The sequence below is a fragment of the Miniopterus natalensis genome, chromosome 2 (assembly GCF_054644295.1).
Source record: "Miniopterus natalensis isolate mMinNat1 chromosome 2, mMinNat1.hap1, whole genome shotgun sequence".
Lineage (NCBI taxonomy): Eukaryota > Metazoa > Chordata > Mammalia > Chiroptera > Miniopteridae > Miniopterus > Miniopterus natalensis.
Window position 1 is genome coordinate 141536304 of NC_142082.1, and position 25740 is coordinate 141562043.

The window sequence follows — 25740 nt, forward strand, 5'->3', positions numbered from 1 at the left end:
CCCCGGCCCGGGCTGTGAGATGAATCTCTAATCCGCGGCCGCCGGGCACCCAGGACGGAGGCGGCTCGGTCTTGGGCTCGGGTAAGTAGCGGGGTCTGGGGCGGGGAGGGGTTTGCACGGAGGGGGAGGGGGCCGGGCAGGGGAGGTTTCGGGTTTGGTTAATATGCAATGCCCGTAATTAGCATAATTTATATATTTATGATAAAGAGAAAAAACGCCTGGGGCCGGGGCGCCTGGATGCTGGGCCGGGCGGCGGGGAGCCCCGGGAGCGGGGCAGCCGCCTCCGCCTGGGGCCGGAGAGCCGGGGGGCCGCGCCCTCGCCCGTCCGCCCGCCGCCGGGGACCCCCGGAGGGGAGGGAGGGGGCGGCCGCCAGGTGGACCCCGTAGGGAGCTTGCATCTGGCCCCTCCCGGTTTCTGCCCCTAGAGCCCAGGTTGGGTACAGACCATAGAGAACATTCTATGCACAAGACCCTGTGGCTACCAGGAGCGGATTCTCGCCCCCCGGGGGGACCCAGACGCCTGGGTTCCCGGCGGTTAAGGTCTGCTGAGGCGGCCAGGGCGACCTGTCACAATTCTCCCCGATCACAATAGGCCGGGAGGACTGGTGGGACTCAGGGTTAGGGACCCGGCGTCGCTGGAAGGGCGAGGGAGTGGTGGGAGGGCCACCATCGAGCAGAGCAAGAGTGCTTCATAAATATTTAATAACAATATTATTATTAATAAATCGTCACAATAAGGGGCCCAATATGTGTTCCCTGGGCATTCTCACCTGGCAAGTCCAAGGGAGCCTCAAGATGCCTAGTAAAGCTCCACTTTAGCATTGAGATCCCTCACTCAGCTGTGACTGGAAGCTTAAAACCTGCACAGAATAGCCTCAGCTGCTGGGCTCTCAGATGCGGTCAGGAAGCCTTCCTGGGCTAATGGAAGAAGTTCTTTGCAGAGATTTTAGCTTCATTTGCTGTTTCTGAGCCCTTGTTCCAAAAGTAGAGGCTAGTCTTCGATTGTTCATAGATATTTATCTCTCCTCCCCTTGTCTTGGTAGCCTAAGGCAGCCAACATTGACAAGCAGGGCCTTCTGAGGAATAATTCCATATAGTATTCCATTTTGGTTGAAGTACTGGTGCTCAGGGTGATATTTCTGTGACCTCGTTGGTACTTCTTTGCGTATCTGCAGTAGAACTTCATTCGTTTGTTCACTGCTCCAACAAAAATACCTAGTATGTACCACACTCTGAACAATACAGATAGAACTTTCTCTGTCATGGAGTTTTCGTTTCAGTTTGGGGGACAGGCAGGTCTTTCTTCTCCTTCGTATTGATCCTCACCCAAGGATATTTTTCCATTGCTTTTCAGAGAAAGTGGAAGGGGGGGAGAGAGAGGGGAACATGGATGTGATAGAGACACGTGGATTGGTTGCCTCCCTCACATGCCCTGACTGGGGCCTGGGATTGAGCCCGCAACCGAGGTACATGCCCTTGGCCAGAATTGAACTGGGACCCGTCAGTCCGCAGGCTGACACTCTAACCACTGAGCCAAACCTGCTAGCGCTGGACAGGCAGATCTTAAACAAGATAATATCATGTGATGTGTGTGTGAGACGGGCCTGTTTCTTCTCTTGGAGGTACTACTTGGCAATTAAGAAAAAGTGAGAGAAAAAATTTGCTTCTCTAAGGGTTCTCTGCATTATTAGGGAACACAGGATTAGATCATAGCCTCCTCCCCAAGAAACTCATGACAGTAATCTTTTACATTTTTTATAACACTTTACGATTAAAATATTTTATATGCATGCTTTACTTCAATTAAAAATATAGCAGTAGCCTGGCCGTCATGGCTTAGCAGTTGAGTGTCAACCTATGATCCAGGAGATGGAGGTTCGATTCCAGGTCAGGGCACATGCCAAGGTTGCTTGCTTGATCCCCAGTAGGAGGCGTGCAGGAGGTGGCCAATCAATGACTCTCTCATCATTGATGTTTCTATCTATCTCCCTCTCCCTTCCTCTTGCTGAAATTAATAAAGATATATTTTAAAAATAATAATAGCAATAACAATTACATATTGTTTGCTGTGTGTCGGGCCCTGTTCTAAGGGCCTTACATAAATGTTATCAATTTAATCCTCACAATAATCCATGAGATGGGTATTGTAATTTAGCTCCATTTTACAGATAAGGAAACTGAGGCTTAGAGGGGGTTATCTGAGGCAGAAGCAGTACTCAACTTGGGTCTTCTGCCTTTAAACCCCAAACTCTTTCTGTGTCAAAATGAGGGTCAGTGAGGCCACAAAGGGAATGGTACCCAGGACCAATGTATGTAAATTTTTCTGAGCACTTATGTTCTGGGCATTGATCTAAATTTTTAACATGCATTAATTTATTCAATCCTCATAATAACCCTCTGAAGTAGGTGCTATTACTCTCATTTTTTTCTCCTCATTTAAAAAAAATTTTTTAATTGCTTTTTAGAGGGAAAGGAAGGGAGAAAGGGAGAAACATCGATGTGGAAGGGGAACATCGATCAGCTGCCTCCTGCACGCCCCCTATTGAGGTTAAGCTCCGAAACCTGGGCATGTGCCCTGACTGAGAATCAAACCCCAACCTTTTGGTACATGAGATGATGCCCAACCAACTGAGCCACACTCGCCAAAGCTACTACTCTCATTTTTACAGATGAAGAAACCAAGGCACTTAAATCATCTGTCCCAATTCCCACAGCTAGTAAATATCAAAGCTGAGCGGATCCTTACTGTAATACTATGTGTAAAGGGCCTGGGTCCCAATTAATGATGATTCTTTTTCAGTAGGTGGGAGGGGAAATCTGTGTCCTGGGGCCAGAAATGGAGAAGGGTAGGAGGACGTACAGAAAGCCCATCAGGCAGTGACACCTTGAAAGAGGTAGCAGCCTGCCTGGAGTCTGAAGATTTAAGAGCAGGGCAAGTAATACTTGTGTGCAGAAGGGCATGTGGTGTTTCTTCACACTAGGTCCTAAAGCTGTGTGGACCAGGATCATTATGATAAGAAGTGGGGGGTTTCTGGGCTTATTAGAAGGGAGAGCCAACAGGATTTGCTGAAGGAGTAGACATGAGAGAAGAGAGAAGGCAAAGATGATGGCAAGGTTTTTGGCCTGAGCATCTGGAATGATAAAGCTGCATGCAGGTGGAACAGATTTGGGATGGAAATCAGGAGTTTGGTTTTAAACTTGTTGAGTATGAGATGATATGAGCAATCAGTAGGCCGTTGGATGTGTGAGTCTAAAGTTCCCAGGTGAGGTCCAAACAAGATTTAGATTTGGTGATTGTCAGACTGGGGAGGAGGGAAAGAGTGGATTGTCTGCCCTGTTCAGCTCAGCTCCAGCTACCAGTCTATACCTATTCTCCTGCTTCCTGGTCTTGTGGTCTACTTGAATGGCAACTCTGCAGAAGGTAAGTGGGTGCACAATTTAAATATAAAAGTGATGTAGAGCTGAAGATGCTGATGTCTACAAACAGCCTAGCCTGTGAGAATTATATAAAAAATGTGAAAGGTTCCTCAGGTGGGCGTGGCTCAGTGATTGAGGGTTGACCTAGGATCCAGGAGATCGAGGTTCAATCCCCAGTCGGGGCACATGCCCGGGTTGCGGGCTTGGTCCCCAGTCGGGGGCGTGCAGGAGGCAGCCGATCAATGACTCTCTCATCATTGATGTTTCTATCTCTCTCTCCCGTCCCCTTTCTGAAATCAATAAAAATATATAATAAATAAATGTCAGTTGAGAAAAGATTAAAAAAAATGTAAAAGGTAATTTCCCTTAAAAAAAAAAAAGTGACTTTATACCAATTGAATACCAGTAAAACTAATTTCAGCTCAAGCAGCCATTTCTTGGGCTCACCTGACTTCATTCAGAGTACCTCCACCCCCCAAAAACGACTGGGTAGTGAGAAGGTGTTTTACACCTTGAAAACCTCAACCACATTAAGTGTTAAGGGAGTGAGTAAAACCACAGAAATGAGTCTGAATTAAGTTCTGTTTTCCTCTACTTGGCACAAGACTCTTCACACATAAAATTTCATGTCTGAAACACATGCCACTCTAGAACAGGGGCAAAGGGACCGCACAAACTTCATTGGGTATCCTGTCTGTGCATCCGCTACCACTCGTATCCATCTACCCTGACACCAAAACATACAGTATTGTAGTTATCTTTTTATTGCCCTGACTCCCATATTAGACTGTAGACTTCTTCTTTTTTCTTTTAAGATTTTTTGTTTTGTTGTTGTTTTTGTTTGTTTTTTAGAGAGAGAAGGGAGAGTAAGAGAGAAACATTGATGTGAGAGCAAAACATCGATTGGCCGCCTCCCACACGCCCCCTACCAGGAATCGAACCCACAACCTTTTGATGCACAGGAGAGCGCCAGCCAGCTGAGCCACACCCAGCCAGGGCTTCTTCCTTTCTTTTTTAAATAAGAGAAAGTTTATTTAGAAAGTTACAGAGGTAGAAGTGAGTTGTAGAAGGAATGGGCTTAGGAGGCAAGTTACAGAGTCAAAAGAAGGACCCTTGGAGCTTAAGAGAGAGTAAGGTAATGTGTCTGGAACATGTCTGGAGGAAAAGAGCGAGGGGAAAGGCCCAGGTGTGCTCTGGGGAGGGAGAGCCACTAGACTGTAGGCTTCTTGACAGAGCTGGGGAATGTGTTTTTCCCCTATTGTGTCCCCAACACCCAGCACATAGTAGCCACTAAAATATTTGTTCAATTACTGAAGGATAAAGCTTTTCAGGACTTTTTCTAATATGAGCTCAGGCTATTTTAGGGGGTTCTGATTTGCTTGGGATTTCCCATTGCTCCTTTGGGTATCTTGGAATGTTGTCCTAAGCCAAAAGCAGTTCCTAAAGGACAGATAAGTAGAACCAGGTCCTCTAACTCATCTCAGTCCTCTCCACTGAAAGTCCTGCATAGTCCTTGACCTTGTGAGTTTTAGGTGGTAGGCAAATGCCTCAGTATCATGCAGTTTGTTCTCCCCTCCCCGAGGTTGCCTGCGTTTTTAGATCTTAGCACGAGGAAGCCAGGGATAAGTGAGCCATCTGTTAGCCAAGCCAGGTGCCCTGCAAGGTTTGCTTCGGGTGTTTTTCAAACTCAAATCACTGGAGAAAGAAGGCAAAGGAGGGGGCTCTGGGTGGACTCTAGCTAACCCTCCCAGCTTTAACCAGAATTGTCCAAATTATTTTTTAGTCATTATTTGAATTTTTAAAATATTTCTTTAAATGTTTTTTCCTTTGACACATTTATTCAAAATACTAAATTTTCATTTTAGAACTTGGTTTATATAACAGAGTGCCCTAAATTGATCATCAGGATACCTTTCTCTAAACCAGAGATTTTCAAACGGTATGCTACAAGAATTTTTAAAACACGTACTACCTGACTGTTTAGTCAAGGGCACTGACCTCTTTTTTCTGAGATTGTCAAATAAATAACAACATCCAACACAACAGCTGTCTAATGTGAAAGGATCAAAATTATACTTTTTTTTTGTCAGATGGGCAAAAAATATAATGTATTTTTTGTGTGGCGTAGAATTTTAGTAATTAGTTTATGTGATTTAAACACCTATAAATTTTTCTTCGTTTCTGTTATAGTGTAACAATTGATCAACCCTAGTGGCCTGAGTGAAGCTGAGTTTCCTGTCCTCCTCAGACCTAGCTACAACTTCTCCCCTTCTTTATCAGCAACCATAACTGAGACAGGTCATTCTCTGATCTATCCATTTTGACTATTGTAGATTTAGCCTCTGAAGAAGGTCTTTCTCCCGAATCTGCTTCACCAATTTTGTTTTTTCTTTATTTAATTCTTGTTTTTATTCTTTTCTTTTTTCTTCTTCTTCTTCTTCTTATTATTTTTTCTTTTTCTTCAATTTTTTTTTTTTTTAATTCTTGTTTTTAAACATTCTGATTCACAAAAATCATTTGGAGATGACTGCATGACCCAGTATCAAGTGATTGAGATTCACATGCATTGATGAAAATGTTCCAGAACTAAATAGTGATAATGGCTGCACAACATTGTGAATGTGTTAACATCTACTGAGTTGTACATTTTATTTTTTAATTTTTTAAAAATATATCTGCGTGGCTCAGTGGTTGAGCATCGACCTAGGATCCAGGAGATCGGGGTTCGATTCCCGGTCAGGGCACATGCCCTGGTTGCGGGCTAGGCAGCCGATCAACGACTCTCTTATCATTGATGTTTCTATCTCTCTCTCTCCCCCCCTCCTTTCCTCTCTCTGAAATCAATAAAGATACGTTTAAAAATATATATATATACACACACACACGTATATATATATATATCTTTATTGATTTCAGGAAGAGGGAGGGAGAGGGCGAGAGAGAGATAGAAACATCAATGCTGAGAGAGTCATTGATCAGCTGCTTGCTGCACACCCCCTACTGGGGATCCAGCCTGCAACCCTGGGCCAAGAATCGAACGTTGATCTCCTGGGTCCTAGGTCGATCGATGCTCAACCACTGAGCCAGGCCCAGCTGGGCTGAGTTGTACATTTTAAAATGATGAATTTTATGTTATGTGGATTTTGTGTCACTCAATAAAAACACTCAAGTAAAACAAACAAATGATTCAGGGATGAAAGAGGAAGAAGGGAAAGATGAAGGATCCAGAACCCTTCTCTGAGCTTAGTTTCCTCATCTATATGGTGATAATAATTCCCCCAGCCCCCAGCTGGCACAAGTAATACATGAATTAGTTACATAAAATGCTTTGCACAGTAGGCACTCAAAATAAATGTTAATTGCCACCTTTTCTATATAAGTGTCCAAACCTATTTGTCCCCTTTATTACCTTTATTTCTTATGACTGTATGGTGTGTGGCTTCAGCCAGAAAACTTATTCTTACAAGGGCTTCTCCCACTCCTCACTGCATTTGGCAGGCTGTTCTACCATCTGGGATGTTGTCCTGCCTCCAGTGTGAAAGGCTAGTATGGTCCTTGGGCCACTGCCACAAGATTACCTGAAAGCTGATTCTGTGGGGCCCACCTGCTGGATCATAGTCTGGGGATTGTTCTGGGTGAATCTGGGAGTCTGTGTTTTTTAATAAGTGTTCCAGTGATGATCATGCATATTACAGTTTGAGACTAATGTGATTTTTTTTGTTTGTTTTTGTTTTAAATATGTTTTTATTAATTTTTTAGAGAGAGAGGAAGGGAGAGGGAGAGACAGAAACATCAGTTGGCTGCCCCCTGCATGCCCCTTACTGAGGATTGAGCCCACAATCTGGGCATGTGCCCTGACCAGGAATCTAACTGGTGACCTCTTGGTGCGTGGGACATTGATGCTCAATCTACTGAGCCACACCGGCAGGTCGAGACTAATGTTTTTTTGGTTTGTTTTTGAGGGTTTTCAAAATATGTCTTTATTGATTTCAGAGAGAGGAAAGGAGAGGGAGAGAGGGAGATAGAAACATCAATGATGAGAGAGTCATTGATCGGCTGCAGCCCGCAACCCGGGCATGTGCCCTGACTGGGAATCGAACCCTGATTGCCTGGATCCTAGGTCGACGCTCAACCACTGAGCCACGCCCGGCTGGGCGACTAACGTTTTAATTTATTCCTATTTTTACCATCTCTTCCAGGAAGTCTGCTCAGACTCCTTCCCTGAGAAGTACTCTGACACCCAGAGTGCTCCTTATCCAGGTCTGAGGTTCTGAGTGTCTGGATCAGAGTTACCTTGGGTTCCGCTGAGTCTTCTCTCTCCCAATGGATGGGAGAGTACCCAGGGACAATGCCTGGCCTCCTCTTGTCACCCTGGTTCTTCCTCTTTCCATCCCCCCCCCCCCCGTTTCTCCTGAGTGTAGGTTCTCCTGGGATGCTTTAGGAAACAAGACACTGTAAAGTCCTTAGAATCCTTTTCATCTGCAAATATTTGAAAGAACTTAGCTTCTCTCTCTTCCTCCCATTCTACTTCTGACTTTTTGAGATGATATGGAAATTGTACTACTGTGTCATATCAACCTTTGCTTTTCCCATCCCATTTCACCCCACAGGATGTGCTAAGTGTGGGCCTGCCGCCACCCCACCCTGACAGGCGACCATGGATCCAGGAGCTGGCCCAGAGTCATCTCTGACTGTCAATGAGCAGGTATCTTCTGGGGCAGGAAGAGGTGGGAGAGTGAGGGTGAGGGACCAAGTGGTGTGGGAAAGTAGGAAGACCCCATAGAACCTCTCATTTTCTGTTTCTTTCTTTTCTTTTCTTTTTAAAATATGCTTTTATTGACTTCAGAGAGAGGAAGGGAGAGAGATAGAAGCATCAATGATGAGAGAGTCATTGATCGGCTGCCTCCTACATGCCCCCTACTGGGGATGGAGCCCCCAACCCCGGCATGTGCCCTGACCAGGAATAGAACTGTGACCTGCTGGTTCATAGGCCGATGCTCAGCCACTGAGCAACACCAGCTGGGCCAGTTGTCTGTTTTTTACCAAAGTTCATGGTCACCTCACCTGTCCAGGTGTAGTTGCTAGCTAGGATTTCTCTGGGGCTGAGTTTGAGAATTTAAGCTGTGACTTTAAAAAGAGAAATTAAAATGTACAAATATGTATAACCTTACATGGGGAAAGATTTGGACATTGGGTAATTTGCTCTTAATTTTTTCTTCTTGCTTATATATATTTTCTAATTTTTCTGCAATGACCATTTATTACTTATGTAATTTAAAAAATTTTTTTTTATTGATTTTGCTTTGTTTTGTTTTAGAGAAAGAGAAAGGAAGAGAGAGAGAGAGAGAGAGAGAGAGAGAAACATCGATGTGAGAGAGAGAGACATTGATTGATTGCCTCCCACATGCACCCTGACTGGGGATTCAACCCTTAACCTGGGTATGTGCCCTTACCAGGAATCAAACCTGTGACTTTTCTTTTTTTTTTCTTCTTTCTTTTTTAATATATCTTTATTGATTTCAGAGAGAGGAAGGGAGAGAGAGAGAGACAGACAGAAACATCAATGATGAGAGAGTCATTGATCGGCTGCAGCCCGCAACCCGGGCATGTGCCCTGATCGGGAACCGAACCCTGATTGCCTGGATCCTAGGTTGACGCTCAACCGCTGAGCCACGCCCAGCTGGGCAAACCTGTGACCTTTCGGTGCATGGGATGACGCTCAACCAACTGAGCCACATGGGCCAGGGCACTTATGTAATTTTTAAAAGGAGAAAAAAGATTAACAACTCTTAAAATGTTAATTGGAGTGAAGTCCTTCATAGGGCAAGTTTGAGTCAGAAAGGCAACTGCCTTGGGGGGGTTATTTCACTCCAGCTCCCCTGATGGGTCACATTGTCATTTTTTCCAACAGAATCTCTGGCTGGATCCAATTTTCAGGCTTAAGGACTGTGTTATGGGAGTGGCTTCAGGCACAGGCCAAAAGCAGGGGAGGCCGGACACAGAGCTTTTCAATGTACAGAGTGTCCCTGACTTTTGAATGGCCCAGTTGGAAGCATTTTGGTGCCAGAGTTAAAGATCTGAGTTCTGGTTGTATGACCAGGGGAAGAAGATCATGTTCTGAGGAGGCCCAGGGGCCTCCTGCATTGCTGGGGCATGGAGGTCCCCTTCAAGGTCAGAACAGCCCACAGCAGATGGCACAACTGTAGCCACAGGCCCACAGGGTATACAAACCCCAGTCCAGGGGGGTGGGGTGAGAGGCTACGTCTTCAGGATTCAGGAAGTTAGCTTGCAGGGAAATCTTGCCCTTTACCCCAGAGTTTTGGAAGTAAAGGAATCACGAGCTGAGAAAGTTACTCAACATGTGGAGCATTTGTTTTCCACTGCTTTATCTTTGAGGGAACTTTTGTAAGGTTTCAAGGGACGTCAAACAGGATTTGCTTCTTGGCCCAGCTTAAGCTTTGGATAATGTGTTGGGAGCCCTCATAGCCACACACCAATATCCTAGCAGCCGAGAGGACATCCTTGGAAGGCTGTGGAATAGACCTTTTACCACTCCCTGAACCAAGTCCACAAAAGGGAGCAAATAGAAATATCCTCAAGCGGTTTGGCTCTGGGGGACTTTTTCCAGCTTGTGTCAGGCCCTGCCCCCTGTCCCCAGGGCTAATTTGCCCTAGCTGCCCCTTCTTTGGAATCAGGGAGCTGCAGCCTCCCCCAGGTTCTGGAATTCTCACAGAGCACACAGTGCTCAGGACAGGAAGTCCACCTCCTCAGGTGCCCTTCCTCTGTTCCCCTCATACCCAAAGCTCTGGTCCCTAGGGGGGTCTAAATCAGCCCCTCCTCCAGCAGCGTCCCCTGTCCTCTGTTTGCAGGTCATCGTGATGTCAGGCCATGAGACCATCCGTGTGCTGGAAGTTGGAGTGGATGCCCAGATCCCTGCTGAGGAGGAGGGCAAAGGACTGGAAGGTGTGGCCACCGAGGGCTCCCAGAGCGGAGGCCCTGCTGAAGCCGGTGAACCTGCTGGTGAAGCTGGGCCAGACAACCCAGACTCCTCTGCAGACGCAACTGGTACGAGGCCATTGCCCCCATCTGGCATTGTTCCACCTGGGTCCCTCTCTGTGGTTCCCTGGGGAGCCAGCACAAGTCCTTGAGGCCTAGGTGGCTTTTGGATCTTGTCTTCCTGTCCACTGGACAGCCTCTGGCTATGGCCTGTACTTCTGGTCAGCTGCTAGGGCTGTCCTGTACTTCTTGTCCCTGGAACTTTAGTTCTGGTTTCAGTCACTTCCAGACCTAAACTGGGATGGGTCAGGGTGAGGGGGTGGAGAGTGGCAGGGCTCAGCTGAGGGGATTGAATAAACCTCAGAGAGGGCTCCTAGGTCTAAACCAGACCCTCAGGCAGAGAGAACTAGATCTTTAGGATCACAGCCCTTCCAACTCAGTACCTGCTGTGGTAAAGCCGGGAGATCCCAGAAACTGGGGATGGGAGTGCATCTTACGTACTTTGGACTAATGGTGTAGGTTAGGTATGACCTTGCAGAATTCCAGCTTCTTAGTCCCAGCTGGGCTGGTGTTGAGTCAAGCTTGGTGGACTTATTTCTGCTTGCTGCCCTCCAAAGATGACTTGAAGGCGTGAGGTTGATTCTCCTACACAGAAATGGATATGGCTGATCCTCCCACACTGTCTCCCCTCATTATCTGCAGTGGGGCTGTTCTAGAGGCTGGGGCTGGTACAGGCACTGCTCTCTGGCCACAGGGCACCATTTCATGGACTTTCCTCATTAACACCTTGCAGAACAGACGTCTCTTTTTGCCAGAGGCTTGAGGCCTCCCTTGTCAGTTTCCCCAGAACACCAGGATTCATCTCTTCTTGTCTTCTGCTTATCTTCCCTTCCCTAGATTGGAGATCTGGGCTGGTGGGAGTAGGCTAAGAGGGGGAGCCAAGAAGACAGCCAATGAGCATAGACAGGCTTCAGGGAAACAGCAACTACTTAACAAAGAAACCTCAAGACCTCACATCCTTTGCTCTACCTGCAAATTAGTGTGTAGATTCATTTGGGACCCTTGTAACTTGACTTATTTCCCTCCCTTTTGAATAAAGAAATGACAGGAGACATGACCATCTCCCCCTTGCCTGGAAATGCTCTGCTTCCACATCGAGGCCAGGATGGGGCATTTCCCCTTGTTCCTGTGGGCCAGTGCCCTAGAGATCAGGCAAGGAAGACAACTGTTTTTTGTCTCAGCCATCTTTCCCACCCCTTTCCATTGTGGGCCTGGAGGCCCTTTTCAGAAAAGTTGGGAGGAGTCCCAGGTTTATCCACAGTGCCTTGACTTCCCTTTTTACCCCGTAATGATATCCTGTATCTCATTTCCTCTGGTGCCTTCATTCTGCTCCTTATCCAGGCCTGCTCTCAGACGCAGATCCTAAGTCAATTATCTGCACCTTAGCATGAGTGTTTGTGGTCGGGTGCATCTTATTCCGGAGGTTCCTACACTTCAGCCTTTCACGAAATTTTTCTCTATAAAGGAATTTTAATCATTGTCAAGCAGATAAGGGAGGTATTTTGATGGTGCCTCCTGAGAAACTTCCAGCTTAGACTGTGGCCTTAATGGGACCTTTCTAGATATGCAGTATCAAGAAGTATTTCTTCTTAAAACAAAGTAATAGGAAACTTTTTCAGGGTGAAAAAAAATCTAGTAATTTATGGCACTCTAAATTACTACCCAGTCCTGTGACACATACATATGTTTATAGTTGTGACCACTGAGGGTAGACTGTGTAGTATGACACCATCGTATTATTTCAGATACACTTTTCCTTTACTGACTTAGATTCACAAACTTGTTCTGGTTTGGGCTATTGCCAGACTGTCTGGTTTTTTATTGTCATAACCAGTGCTGCTTTGAATGTCTTTGAACTGGTCCTTTGAAAAAATGTTTTCTTTGAGGTATATATAGTCCACTCAAATTCTTTTTGAAGAGAAATCAATTATTTGTATAGGAAGAAGTCATCACATGAAAAAAATACAAACTCTTCCTATCAATGAGAGAAAAAGTAATTGGCTATGAGGTACTACAGGCCTGTTAAGCCAGAAAAATCAGCAGTGATAAGCGCTAAACTGGATGATGCAGTGGAGAAACAGGTACATTGTTGATGTTTCTGTGAATTGGTTTAGTCTCTCTGAAAAGCAGTCTAGCAGGAGGTGACAAAAGCCCTAAATGTGTGCAAACCCTTGGACCCCTTGGTCCTACTTTGGAAATATATTCTAATAAAATGAATATTTCATTTCTCTGGATGGTAAGCTTTTATCATTTGTGTTTATCATATTCCTACTTTTTCACTTTCCTTTTTATAATTCATTATATTTGTCAGGCAAAATATTTTTTAAATTTTCCTAGGTTTGGATTATTCTTTTTTTATTTTTCATTATTGATTTCAGAGAGAGAGAGAAACATCAATGATGAGAGTCATTGAAGTCATTGATCGGCTGCCTCCTGCACACCCCCTGTTGGGGATCGAGCCCACCACATGGGCATGTGCCCTGACTGGGAATCGAACCGCCATCTCCTGGATCCTAGGTCGATGTTCAACCGCTGAGCCACGCCAGCTGGGCTGGATTATTCTTTCTTCACTGATATTTTTTTCAGTAGTTGGAAATGCATCTCCCCTCTGCAGTGGAGTTAAATTTGCCATTTTGTTTTCACTTAGTATTTTATAAGGCTTTTGTTGCTGCTTGCTTATCTCTTTAATTCCTTAAACAGCCTGAGTTTCTTTCTTATGTACTATGAGCAATACAGTCCTGAGTAAGGCCGGTGCCTTTCCAGATTAAAACATGGGCTGGGGAGTGCAGGGCTGGGTTATCTAATTCCGTGGTTCCCACTGTGGCTGTGTGCTGTATTGAAAGGGAGCTTTAAAAGATTAAGAAGTGTAAATTGCCAGTTATGAAAACAATCACGGGGATGTAAAATACAGCATAGGGAATGTAGTCAATAATATTGTAATAACTGTGTATGACATCAGAGGGGTATTAGACTTCTAGGGGTGATCACTTTATAAGTTATATAAATGTCTTAATCACTATGATGTACACTTGAAATTAATAGTATTGATTGTCAACTATAATTGAAACATTAAAAAAATTTTTAAAAAAAAGAGAAGAGAGGTTACTGGCCTCCACTCCCAGACATTCTAATTCAGTAAGCCTAGGTTAAGGCCTGGAAATCCATGCCCAGCCAGTGTTAAGAGGCCACTGATATGGTCTAATACCCATCACCCAATACCTAGGCTCCTTTTAATGTCTCGCCGTATATAAATATATATATAATAACCCTTTTCCTCATTGTGTGGCTTTGAAGAGGCTACCTGGTGGGGATCCCCAATACCTGACAAACCTAAGCAGCAAGAGGAAGCTATAATCTGGATGAAAAGCTTTGGTTCACAGGAAGTTCCTTTAGACGCTCACTGAAGCTGCTTCTCAGACTTCAGACCTCAGGGGCTGGCAGAGAAAAGCTACCTGGCCTGGAGAGCCGCTGTGACCCTGAGTGTGACAAAGACATGCCCAGTTCTCAGGGACTGTCATTTCAAGGACTTCACCCTGCAGAATCCTTGCCCCTTCCCCAAGCCAGCACCTGCATCCAAAAAGTAGCCTGAAGATGGGCTGAGCAATGGTCCGATTGCTGGATGAGCCAAGGGACGCCACTCCCGTTGATTCTATCTAGCTCCTTTTCTCCCAGAGACATGTTTACCTCAGGCCCCTTTACTGGTTAGGTGACAGGTGACAGGGTTCTGTAGAGCCAGGGAATGAAAAACAGCCAGGCCTGCATTTTCTTCATCTAAATGTGGGAAGAAGAGCTCCTGTATTCTAGGTCTGGCACAGGGTTCTCCAGCCTCACTACCAGTAGCATTTGGGAAGCTGCCTTCTGGGCCAGGGAAAGGCAGTGATTGGCCTCGGGTTATGCAGAAATACAATGTAAGGCTGAGAGTTGCCACTTGAAGCTGTGGACAGGAAATTCTAGTCCGGTGACCCCTCTTCTCACACCAAGCTCACTCTTTGTCCTTTCTCTAAATGTCACATGAAGCAAAGTCACTCCCGGGAATCCCTTCGAGTCCTGCACCTGCTGTCGCCACCTTCAGCCAAGCCCCAAGCCAGCCTCAGGCATCGCAGACCCTGACACCACTGGCTGTACAAGCTGCCCCCCAGGTAAGAGCCACCCCTGGGAGCTGGACAGAGAGTAGTGGGCAGAAGCAAGGCATGGGACCACCAAGATGAAGTGGCCATGGGATCTGGAAACTTCACGAGGCAGGACAGGGATGGGGCTGTGGCTTGAGGGAGGGAGTCCCCTACTAGGCACCCCCGGCCTCTCCCCTGCCCCAGATCAGGCTCACTGGGAAAAGTAGATTGTTTGACAATTTCCTTGGGTCCAGCAAGGATTGCAGAGATTACATTAACTCTTTCATGCCATAGGCTGTTCTGTTAATCTAATGACTGACTGAATGAATATCCTGTCAGTTCTTCCAGTGGATGCCTGGAAAAGTTAATGCATTGTTGACAGTCCTTATTGGGGGGGGGGGGCGCCCCAGCACAGTGAGCAGCCCCCAGGATCCTCCAGGTGTGCTAAGCTCCCTGTGACCTTTCCCTATAAGCACAGATTTTTGAGGTGTTCCTCAAGGGTAGCCTCCATCAGAGCTTCTCAGAAGCCTCTGTGGGCCCTTGACCACTTGGTTCCATCAGCTCCTGCCCCCTGCTTTCTGGCCACAAAGCGTTGGTCCTGTGGGTAAGGGCTCAAGGAAGGCTGGGGGCAGCTGTCTGTAGTGGAAGAGGCCTGTGCACCCTCTGCTGTCCTGTGAGCAGGGCCAGGTCTTGTCCTCGATTTGGGCTGCTGCTTTGAAGGCAGGCTAGTCTGGTCAGTCACCCCTCTCAAGGTTGAGCCTCTGGCTAGGGCTTGTCTCTTCCCCGCCCTCATTCGGCCTTTTCCCCACTGCCCTCAGAATGCTTTGTTTGTGCTCAACTGGGTCTGAGAGACCCAGTGTTTGCGCTGTCAATGTTGATTTTTTTTTTATTTTCTCTTTTCTTTTTGAAATCTTGTTTGCTTTTGCAGGTCTTGACTCAGGAAAACTTAGCCACAGTTCTGACAGGAGTTATGGTTCCAGCAGGGGCAGTTACTCAACCTCTTCTTATCCCCATCAGTATTGCAGGTCAAGTGGCTGGTCAGCAGGGGCTGGCCGTGTGGACAATTCCTACAGCAACCGTGGCTGCCCTCCCAGGACTGACCGCTGCTTCTCCTACGGGGGGAATTTTCAAGCCACCTTTAGCCAGTCTCCAAGGTAACGGCAACTCTCCCCAGGACTGCACCAGGCCCCCCACCACCTACCACTACCATTCCTGCACGCGGGCTTGCCATGTTGGACTCAGAACCCGCAGCCCACCCAGGGCGACAGCCCTGGATTCTGGATCCAGTGTCCCAGGCACCCAGCCACAGAGCTGCTGCAGCACCTCGGGACTATAGGACATGACACCATGCTGGCCCAGCAGGCCTCTCTTACTTCAGCCAACTGTCTGAGACTGCCCCTCTCCCCCCACACCAGAAGTCACCCCATGACCAGCCTCCTGAGAAGGACTGCAAGAAGATGCAACTTCTGGTTTTGAACCTACGCGTCTCCAGGCCCACGGGAGGGGGGATGAGAGATGTGGGCGTGTGCTGCCCCCTACAAGGATCAAGGGAATCACAGCTGCCTGTCCCCCTGCCCCACTGCCCCAGCCCCTCTCGTTCTTGTGCCAGATCCCTTGGGATTGGAGCTGCTCTGGGCTGCTGCTAGGCGTTTGAGCACCTCTGTCTCTGCCTTGCTCCATAGCAGCGGCCGTGCTGAACACCGCTCTCCCGGCACCCGTACAAGCTGCCCCACCGGTACAGGCCTCCTCGCCCGCCCAGCCCCGGCCACCAGCTCAGCCCCAGACGCTGTTCCAGACCCCGCCGATGCTGCAGACCACGCCTGCAATCCTACCGCAGCCCACTGCTGCCACCGCTACTGCCCCCACCCCCAAGCCAGTGGACACCCCCCCGCAGATCACCATCCAGCCTGCAGGCTTCGCATTTAGCCCAGGAATCGTAAGCTGCTGCCGCCCTCACCCAGGGCTGACCAGGGATGGATCTAATCTTGGGCCAAGGGTGGAACTGACAGGGAGGAAGGAGGTGGAGGACCGGCCCCCTGAGGATACAGCTGTTTTACGGCACATCAGCAGAGATGGGCTCCCTCTGAAGCCTTCTCCTTGCAGTTGCCAGCCTGTCCATCCCAGATACAAGCAGACAACCTCTGCCAAGAACATGAACGACTGCACCAGCCTTGGAGGGTGGGATGATATCTGGGGATTGCAAATTTGTGAGCTGTCGCTAAGGTGGAGCTAGAGGCTCACAGCCCCATGCCAGCGTTTGTCCAGTGTGGCTCCTGGCTTAGCAGTGGAGCTGTTAGATGTGACTAGAATCACATCAGCCGCTCCAGTCTGGCACTTCTACCCTCCCAGGCCTGGCCTGAAAGATTAGCCAGAGTTACTCTTCCATGGCTTTGACCTCACCCTTCCTGGCTAACCCCCTGGCACCCCTAGCCCTGGATACTATTCAGCTGGTAGACATGGGCCTGCAGCCCACATTCATATCTGCCCCATATCCCTACCTCCCCACCCCAATGCCTTGAGCCCTCTTCCCCCTGCCTTGGGCTCTTTCTGTCCCCTCAGCCTCTGAGCAAGGCTCTTTCTCCACCCACAGATCAGTGCTGCTTCCCTCGGGGGACAAACCCAAATCCTGGGCTCCCTCACTACAACTCCGGTCATTGCCAACGCCATTCCCAGCATGCCAGGGATCAGCAGTCAGATCCTCACCAATGCTCAGGGACAGGCAAGTGGTTAAAGCCAGGGCTGAGGAATGGGGGCTGTGGAGAAGCTGGTGGGGGGACCAGGACTTGGGCTGAGGGTCATAGAAACTCAAACAGGGTGTCAGACTGCTGTTCATATCTCCTGTGTGGCAGCTCTCTGCTGATCCTGAGACCAGGCAAGGGCATAGCCACTGCCTTGCCCTCAAGGCACCCAGTCTAGTTGAGGTGAACACCCACTTTATTTGTGGCCAGAGTCTGTGCTGGGTGCCTTCTCTCACATCATCTTGCTTTGTTTTGAGTATAGATCTATTAGGTAGAGATTTTTATTCCCATTTTACAGGGAAGAAGGCTGAGGTTCAGCAAAATTAAACCACACAGCTAAACTGTAGCAGAGCAGGGGTTCACATCCAGGTCTGTATACCTCCACATGCAGACCCGTTCCTGCTCCATCGCAGTTCTAGAGATAGAATAGAGGAAGCAGCCCCCAGACTGTGAATCCTTCACCTTATTGAGGTGGAAACTGAGGCCAACGGGCTAAGTGATTCATCTAAGTCCCTTCCCCTGCCAGTGTGGGGATTTGGGTTGGAGGTGGAGCTGGACACTGCCCTCACACTTAGAGTCCCTGCTTTATTTCCTCCCAGGTTATTGGAACGCTTCCGTGGGTAGTGAACTCGGCTAGTGTGGCAGCACCAGCACCAGCCCAAAGCCTGCAGGTCCAGGCTGTGACCCCCCAGCTGCTGTTGAACGCCCAGGGCCAGGTGATTGCAACCCTGGCCAGCAGCCCCCTGCCTCCACCTGTGGCTATCCGGAAGCCAAGCACGCCTGAGTCCCCTGCTAAGAGTGAGGTACAAGGGCTGGGGTTGGGGATGGCAGTGCTACCTGGCATGGGCTGCCTCTCTTCAGATTATGGGCAGGACAAGATTATTTTCTGAAACCCCTGGGAAAGCAGGGCACCTCCCCAAAGTGAGGGGAGGCCCAGGGTAGAAGGCTCACATGAGTCCCACATGCTATGCCCAGGGAAACAGCACCCCCCGCCCCTGACCCCTGACCCACACACACCACAAACTTGTCTATGTACCCTCAGAAGCTAATGCCATTCTAAGAAGGCCTGGGAGGAGGTGGTCAAAGTAAACTTGATCAGCTCCAGGGTGAACAAACCTCTGGAACAGTCCTGGGAGGTTAGTTCTGCATCCCTCCCTCTTCCCCCTTCATCCCTCCACCCCTCACTCTGTACCCTGGCTTTGATGATTCACTTATTTGTTCATTCGAGGAGCAGTTTTTGAGTGCCTGGTATATTCTAGGTGCTGGAGCTGTAGAAATGAATGAGATGCTCTCCCAGCCTTAGGTAGCCCAGCGCTGGGGACAAGTACAAGGCAGCCTGACAAAGACTATGATGGGGGCGTAATAAGGGGACCCAGAGAAGGGAACTGTCAACAGACTGGGGAGTTCAACAAGGCTTCATAGAGAAGGGACATTGAACTAATCCAAAGGGATGAGTTGGATGAGGGAGTATTTTATCTTTAGGAAATTGCAAGAAGTATAGTGTGCAGGGGTTCTCAAACCTGAGTGTGTGTCAGAACCACCTGGAGGGCTTGTTGGGATGCAGGTTCCCAGGGCCCCCCCCCCGCCCCAAGTTTCTTATTCAGGAGGTCTGGAGTGGGGCCCAGGAATTCCCCTTTCTAACAAGTTCCCAGGGGTTGAGCCCGTGGGTCTTAGATGTGGTGCACTGCTTGCCGGCTTTGTGAATAACCTCAGCCTTGTCTGTAGAATGGAGATTATAAGAAGGGTGTGAGGACTGAAGGACAGATTGCACCTAGGCGATTAACAGTCTGGTGCACAGGAAGCACTTGAAAAGCAGTGTTTTTATTGTTATCACTATTATTAGCTAATGAGGGGTCATGGAAGGGTTTTTAGTAGGGAAATGGCTGACTAAATTTGCATTTAAAAAATTTCTGCTGTCGCCTGGGTAGAGGCAAGACTGGACTGTGATGAGACTTGGGTCCTTGTCGCCTGTTAGGAGGCAGCTTAAACAGCTCTAGCAAGAGACCAGGGACTCTGCACTAAGGCTGAGGCGCTGAGAAGCGTGAAGGAGTAGACCTGGGAGCTACCAAGAGGTAGAACCCGGGGAACAGGACCCATCCTAGAGAAATTTCAACTTTCCAGGAAGCTTTTAAAAAAACACTAATTTTATATAGTTACAGTTTCTTCTGATTCTAAATGATACATGATTTTTATAAATATTCCAAGATTATGTGTAGTGTAAAAATGTAAAAATCCCTTCTAGTACACCTCCATTTTTTCCCCTGGAAATTTAAATGTATTTTTAAAAACAAATATTCCATAAACCTGTTTTTCACCTGACTTTTTTTTTTTTCCACTTAGCACTGTGACTCTGAGCTTTTTCCTTGTCAGTATTTAAGAAATATACCTTATTCTTTTAAATGGCTGCACAATATCTCATTGTAGGGAGGTCCTAGGTGTCATTTGACAGTTTCCTATTAATCGATGTTTGGACCTGGGAGACTCTAAAATCAGGTTAGATTTCTCCTCTGAGGGCAGAGATTTGAGAGAAGTTGTGTCAAGGGTGGACACTTGTGGGGCTTTGACCAAGTGTATTAAACCTTCCCGAGCCTCTGACCTGCCAGTGTCACAGGTGGCCATAGAGGCTCCAGCTGGGTGGGACATGTTGCTGTGCTTATTTCAGAGGTCATTATCACTGGGTGGGTGATAATAAGTAGCTTCTAGTCCTGCTTTTTGATGGGGCACAGGTAGGAGTGTAGACTTCATGCCCATTTTTGCCCCTGTCTCTGATCCATGCAGGGACTTCAACCCCCTGAGCTGGGCAGGTGGGCAACAGGGGCTTGTTGGCTCTCTTCTCATAGGTGCAGCCCATCCAGCCTACGCCAGCCGTGCCGCCACCTGCTGTGGTCATCGCCAGCCCAGCCCCAGCGGCCAAGCCATCTGCCTCTGCTCCCATCCCAATTACCTGCTCAGAGACGCCCACCGTCAGCCAGTTGGTGTCTAGTAAGTGGCTCTTGGAGGAGGTTGTGGAGAACGAGAGAGGCATTTATTTGGACACTCTGACCTTTTTGGATGCTGCTCTCCTTGATCAAGTTCCTGGAGTCCAGAGGGGAAAGGCAGATGCTTAATGCCGGGGACTGGCTTTATTATGCCTGTGGAGCTGGATTCTAGGCATGATGATAGTGGAGGCTGTTTCTCCGTTGCTTGTCTCTCCTGTGGGTTTCACCTAGTATTTGAGGAATGTGGGTGGCCTTCAGGTGTGCTCTGGGGCCAGCGTAGAGAGAATGGGGAAGGTCAGCAGTTAGAGCTGAAAGAACTTAAAAATAAACCTCTACCTCTAGACAAGTTGGTCCAGCCCCCCCCCCCCCCCAGTCTTGTTTGTCTTGGGGACGAGGTTAATGAGGGTCTTAAGGGTGTGCAGGCCTTTGGCCAAGTGTCCTCATCATTCTGCACCAGGCCAGGCCACTGAGCCAGATAAGCCGTGATGATTTTCTGTCCTCTGAACTCACCCCTGATCCCTTCCTCTGGCCTAGAGCCACATACGCCAAGTCTGGATGAGGACGGGATCAACTTAGAAGAGATCCGGGAGTTTGCCAAGAACTTTAAGATCCGGCGGCTGTCCCTGGGCCTCACACAGACCCAGGTGGGTCAGGCTCTGACTGCAACAGAAGGCCCAGCCTACAGCCAGTCAGCCATCTGCCGGTGAGTAAGGCTGCCTGGGCAAGGTCAGGGCCTGCTCGGGTGCCTGGTGCCACTAGGTATTCACAGGGCCCTCGGTATCTGACCCCTTTATACTCCCTTGCTCCTGCCTTCTTCCAAATAAGGAAGGAAGCTTTAAGGGTAAGATATGAATACCTAGAGTAGCTAAAGACTGATCGGGGCCTCTGATGTTTGTCCTCTAATCCTGAGCATTTACATAGTCCTTTTCTGGGAACCCAAGACCCTAACTTGTTCAGGAATCCTAGAGGGAAGGAGTACAGCTTATGAAATGAGTCACAAAGGTGGGAACTTCAGTTCTGGCTTGGTCTCAACTGTACCCCACCATCACCCCTATCATGCTCCCGTCTCTCTGTCTTATAAAGCATGACTCTAAAGTGATGTAACTGGCTTCTGTGTGCAGCGTATAAACTGGCTCTTGTGCCAGTATCATAGGAGGGGCAGCAGAGGATTTCAAACAAGAATGAGTGCATGGTTCAAGGATGGCCGAAAGGTTTCATCTTTCTTCCAATTCCATAGATAGACTACAGTGACTGTTAGACTCAGTGTCATGTTGGGAAGTCTGTAGTCACATGTGGGCTCTGACTTGGTGATGCTGCTATGAGAGTGTAGTTAGAGGAGGACAGCACTCATGATGTCCATTTGCTGTGTCTGGAGGCCTCTCAAGATAACACCTCAAAGGACCTCACTTATTTGGGTGTGAAAGTTCTAGAATGGTTGTTCATATAGCAGACTTACTGTTATCACTGCACTACTGAACTGAGGCCATGGGAATGGTCCCTGTGTTATGATCTGAGATACAAGGACAATCTGAGAAGTCTGGGCTTGATCAAGCCAGGGGGTTCTTGGTGGGAGTGGTGAGGAGCAGCCCCTTGAGGACACATCTGGCATGAGGAGTAAGACACTCTCACCGTCCCTTGCTGGGCTTGGGTCACCTACAGGTTTGAGAAGCTGGATATCACACCCAAGAGTGCCCAGAAGCTGAAGCCGGTGCTGGAGAAGTGGCTGAATGAAGCCGAACTCCGGAACCAGGAAGGCCAGCAGAACCTGATGGAGTTCGTGGGAGGTGAGCCATCCAAGAAACGCAAACGCCGCACCTCCTTCACCCCCCAAGCCATAGTGGCTCTCAATGCCTACTTCGAGAAGAACCCACTGCCTACTGGCCAGGAAATCACGGAGATTGCTAAGGAGCTCAACTATGACCGGGAGGTCGTGCGGGTCTGGTTCTGCAATCGGCGCCAGACACTCAAGAACACCAGCAAGCTGAACGTCTTTCAGATCCCTTAGGGCTCAGCCCCCAGCCCTGTGTTCCCGCACTTTGTACGTGTCCCTTGGCACTCGGCTGCAGCCACGGCCGTGACAGCACCTGTCATTCTGCTACATGTGGCTGTGCTTGTCCTGGGTCTTGAGACTCCACCATGTGCATGCCTGTCAGCTGCCTCTCTCCTGTTCCCCACATATTGCACATCGTGGGGAGGGGAGAGGGGCACACTGAGAGCACCAGGCTATGGGCTGGTCATGCTGAGGGAGTGGATTTGTGGTGTCACTTAAAGAAGCACTTTGCGAATGTGGTTTTTGAAGGGTGAAGTCTGGTTGAGAACCAGAAACTCCCCGTCTTTGGGGTAGGGCTGCAGCAGCCCCTAAGGACTGGCCATTAGCTCCTATTTTCAATGGCATCTCTTTCCACCCTCTCTTCTTTGCTCCTCTGTGTAAGTGTGGCAGGTACGGCAGCTCGTCCAGTAGAACCACAGCCTCACCCCTCTGCAGGCACACTATCCCCTGAAAGGATCCAAGAGACACAGTTCTGAAAAGTGTGATGTGCTGCTCAGAAGGTCAGACTCAGTGTCTGTCTTGACCTCGAGGTCAGAAGGTTCCACAGCCCTGGGGCCAGAACATGTCACCTCCTCTCCCACCTCTCCCTGGTCCTTTGGAGGAAAATTGCACTAAAGCAGAACCTTTTCTTTTGTAATCCATGTGAACTCTAGCTGTCCTGGAGTTGACCTGGGCCTGTGGCAGGTTGGGAACTTAGTACATAAGGCCATTCTTCCAGATTTTAATCTAATATCTGACCATGACCATCTCCCCCCAAAACAGTGTGGGTTAAGAGAACTTGCAGCCTGGAAAATCCCCTTCCCAAGCAAGCAGGCACTTTGGAGAAAAATGAGGAAAGAAGTGCTGACTCTTTCTCTTGTCCTCATATTCTTCCCAACCCAGGACTCTGGCCCTCTCAGAAGGGGCAAATTAAACAAAAAAACAGGCAACAAGGCCTAGGGGAAAGGCCAACATCCAGAAAGAGCTGATGGCAGCCCACCCAGGAAGGTCTCTTGTGGAAAGTGACTTAACTCTAATTTTCTTTGTAGCTTTAAGCCTTGGATCCTGGAAGAGAAATCTTATTTTGTCCAGAGTCTTAGACCCTGTGTTTGTGTAAGTAATCTCCCCAGTGCTCCACTGAACCAAGAATACCCCTGGAAAAGGATGAATTTTGCCTCTAGAGAGGGTAACTATGACACATTGTGGGTTGGCGTCTCATCCGAGCTCCTCAGTGAGTTTCCCAGCCTCACTGTGGCCAGATAACCCCTGGAACTCAGCACGTGACTCCAGGAAGTCTGGAGAGCGCTAAGAGCTTTGCTTAGATGAGCCCAGCCTTGCTGTGTAGAGCATCCCTAAAGGGCCACAAGTCACAGGGGTCAGCCACCAGCTCTCTTCACTACTTCTGTACAGGTCTCTAGCAGCTGCCCTCACATGATACACCCGGAGGAAGTGACTGTCAGGCACGGGCACATCTCCAATTCTGCTGGTCACTGGCAACCACCTCCTAGCCTAGCTTCCTCTGGCATCCTGTTTCCTTTCCTGCCTACAACTGTCCCTTCTAGGCCCTGCAGTACCAGCATGGCCACCCTCTTGGTAGCCCTGCCAGTGGGAAGAAAGTTGTGTGTCAAATGGCCACACACACACTCCCACCCCACTGCACTGGGACCAACCAACCTGACAGAGTGAGGAAGCAGGTGTGCATCTTGCCTGTGCCAGCTTCCCAGGAGAAAATGTCTTCAAGGGGGAGGCTGCACACCCAAGTTCAGGGTTATCAACCTAGTCTCAATGAGATGAAGGGAGGGGCGTTGTAAATAAGTTTTCAGCACCAGTTAAAGTACTAGAGTTTGTTAAGGATTCAGTGATTTACACATCAATAAATTAGAGCAGCTATTTTCAACCTTTTTCATCTCATGGCACACGCTACTAAAATTTTGCACACCAAAAAATATGTTTTTTTCCAATCTGACAAAAAGGTATAATTTTGATTCAGTCACACCAAATGGCTATTGTGTTGGCTTTTGTCATTTTTTTATTTGACAGTCTAAGGGAAAAGACGTCAGTGCCCCTGACTAAATAGTTAGGTATTGCATGTGTTAAAAATTCTTGTGGCACGCCATCTGAAAATCTCTGAATTACAGAGATACAGGTTTTTACCCTCAAACAGTTGTGTTCAGATATGCTATCTCCCAGGTGGATCATGGCTGGTACCCTTGGAGTAGCATATAATCTGGGGTGTGTCCATGGCAGTGGCTGTGCAGGACACCATCTGTCTGGTGTCAGGGCAGGAAAAAGATAATGAACTGCTGCTGGTCTAAATTAGGCATGGCCATGCTTTCCCTGCTCCTCCCTCATCTAAATCCGCCTTCCCAAGGCTAGGCTAGAGCTAAACCATTTTCTCCTCTGCAGAAAGGATGGGCAGATCTTTCAGAGGAACAATTACCAGGGGCAGAATATTCGCAGGCTGAATTCCCCAGGCAGGAGGGCACAGGCTTTCCAGAAATGTCCCCAAAGTGGAGCTCACCAGCCTATGATGATCTCTTTCCTGCTTCCTCACTGTAACCTCCCCCCCACCCCCTCCGGGGAAGCAGCTGTGGCCCTGAGGCGGGTTTTCTGTTTTGTTTTTGGTAGCATCAGACTCTAAAGGAGTTGATATAAATTTGCTTTGAAAGCACCTTTCTGGACTTAAAGCCAGAGCTCAGTGGCTCCTTTGCCTTGGAAAGGCAGGAGAAAGGGCAGAACATGTTTTACTGTTTGCTTGTGGTTTTGTTTGTTTTTGTTTTTAGTGAAAGAAAGACCAAAACTTTCTGTGGCCTGGTGAATTAGCCAAGGCCTTTGACCCTGCACTATGCATGGAATTTTATCCGGGTGGGGTCCAGGGAAAGAATTTGGCCAAATGGATTGGGGAACACACTTGAATCTGGAATGAGAGTCCCTGATGTTTGTGTCCTTGGAAATCTGATCACCTTCCTATGCCTAGATTCCCCTCCTGTCTCAGGCCAGGCTCTGACAGTGAGGTTCTGACTGTCCCCAACATGGTGCAAAACCTGCTGAGGGCTGGAGTGAGGGCTGGGGAGGGGAGAAACACTTGCTGTAGTTGTGTGGAATAAACAGTATTTTTCTTTTGTACTGGTCTGCTTGTTTCTCCTTCACCTCTGGGGGAAGGGAGAGATAAAAGGGAACTCATGTTAGAGGCCAGGGAAGTTATCAGTGAGCTGCCTTTGCTGTCAGAGCTCATGGCCTGGAAAATCCCATTGCAAGAGGGTGAAGGTCAGTGGATTCCCACTTCAGAAGGCCCTGCCCCTGGCCCTCCAGCCAGAACCCCCTCCATGGGGTACAGTGTCAAGGGAATGTGCCCTTTCTCTCTCTCTCTCTCTCTCTTTTTTTTTTTTTTTTCCCTTTCTCTTTCTAGACAG

The 25740-nt window shown here is 48.3% G+C and overlaps 1 protein-coding gene across 1 annotated transcript; it reads left to right on the forward strand.

Moving 5' to 3' along the window:
• On the forward strand, positions 1–25453 carry POU6F1 (POU class 6 homeobox 1). The gene is made up of 11 exons (XM_087814665.1): positions 1–81; positions 8028–8122; positions 10287–10482; positions 14491–14612; positions 15511–15736; positions 16265–16518; positions 17173–17301; positions 17920–18123; positions 20161–20302; positions 20833–21001; positions 21958–25453. The coding sequence occupies exons 2-11, from the start codon at positions 8075–8077 to the stop codon at positions 22301–22303; spliced, it is 1836 nt and encodes a 611-aa protein (XP_087670791.1). The 5' UTR covers positions 1–81; positions 8028–8074; the 3' UTR covers positions 22304–25453.
• The last annotated feature ends 287 nt before the right edge of the window (positions 25454–25740 follow it).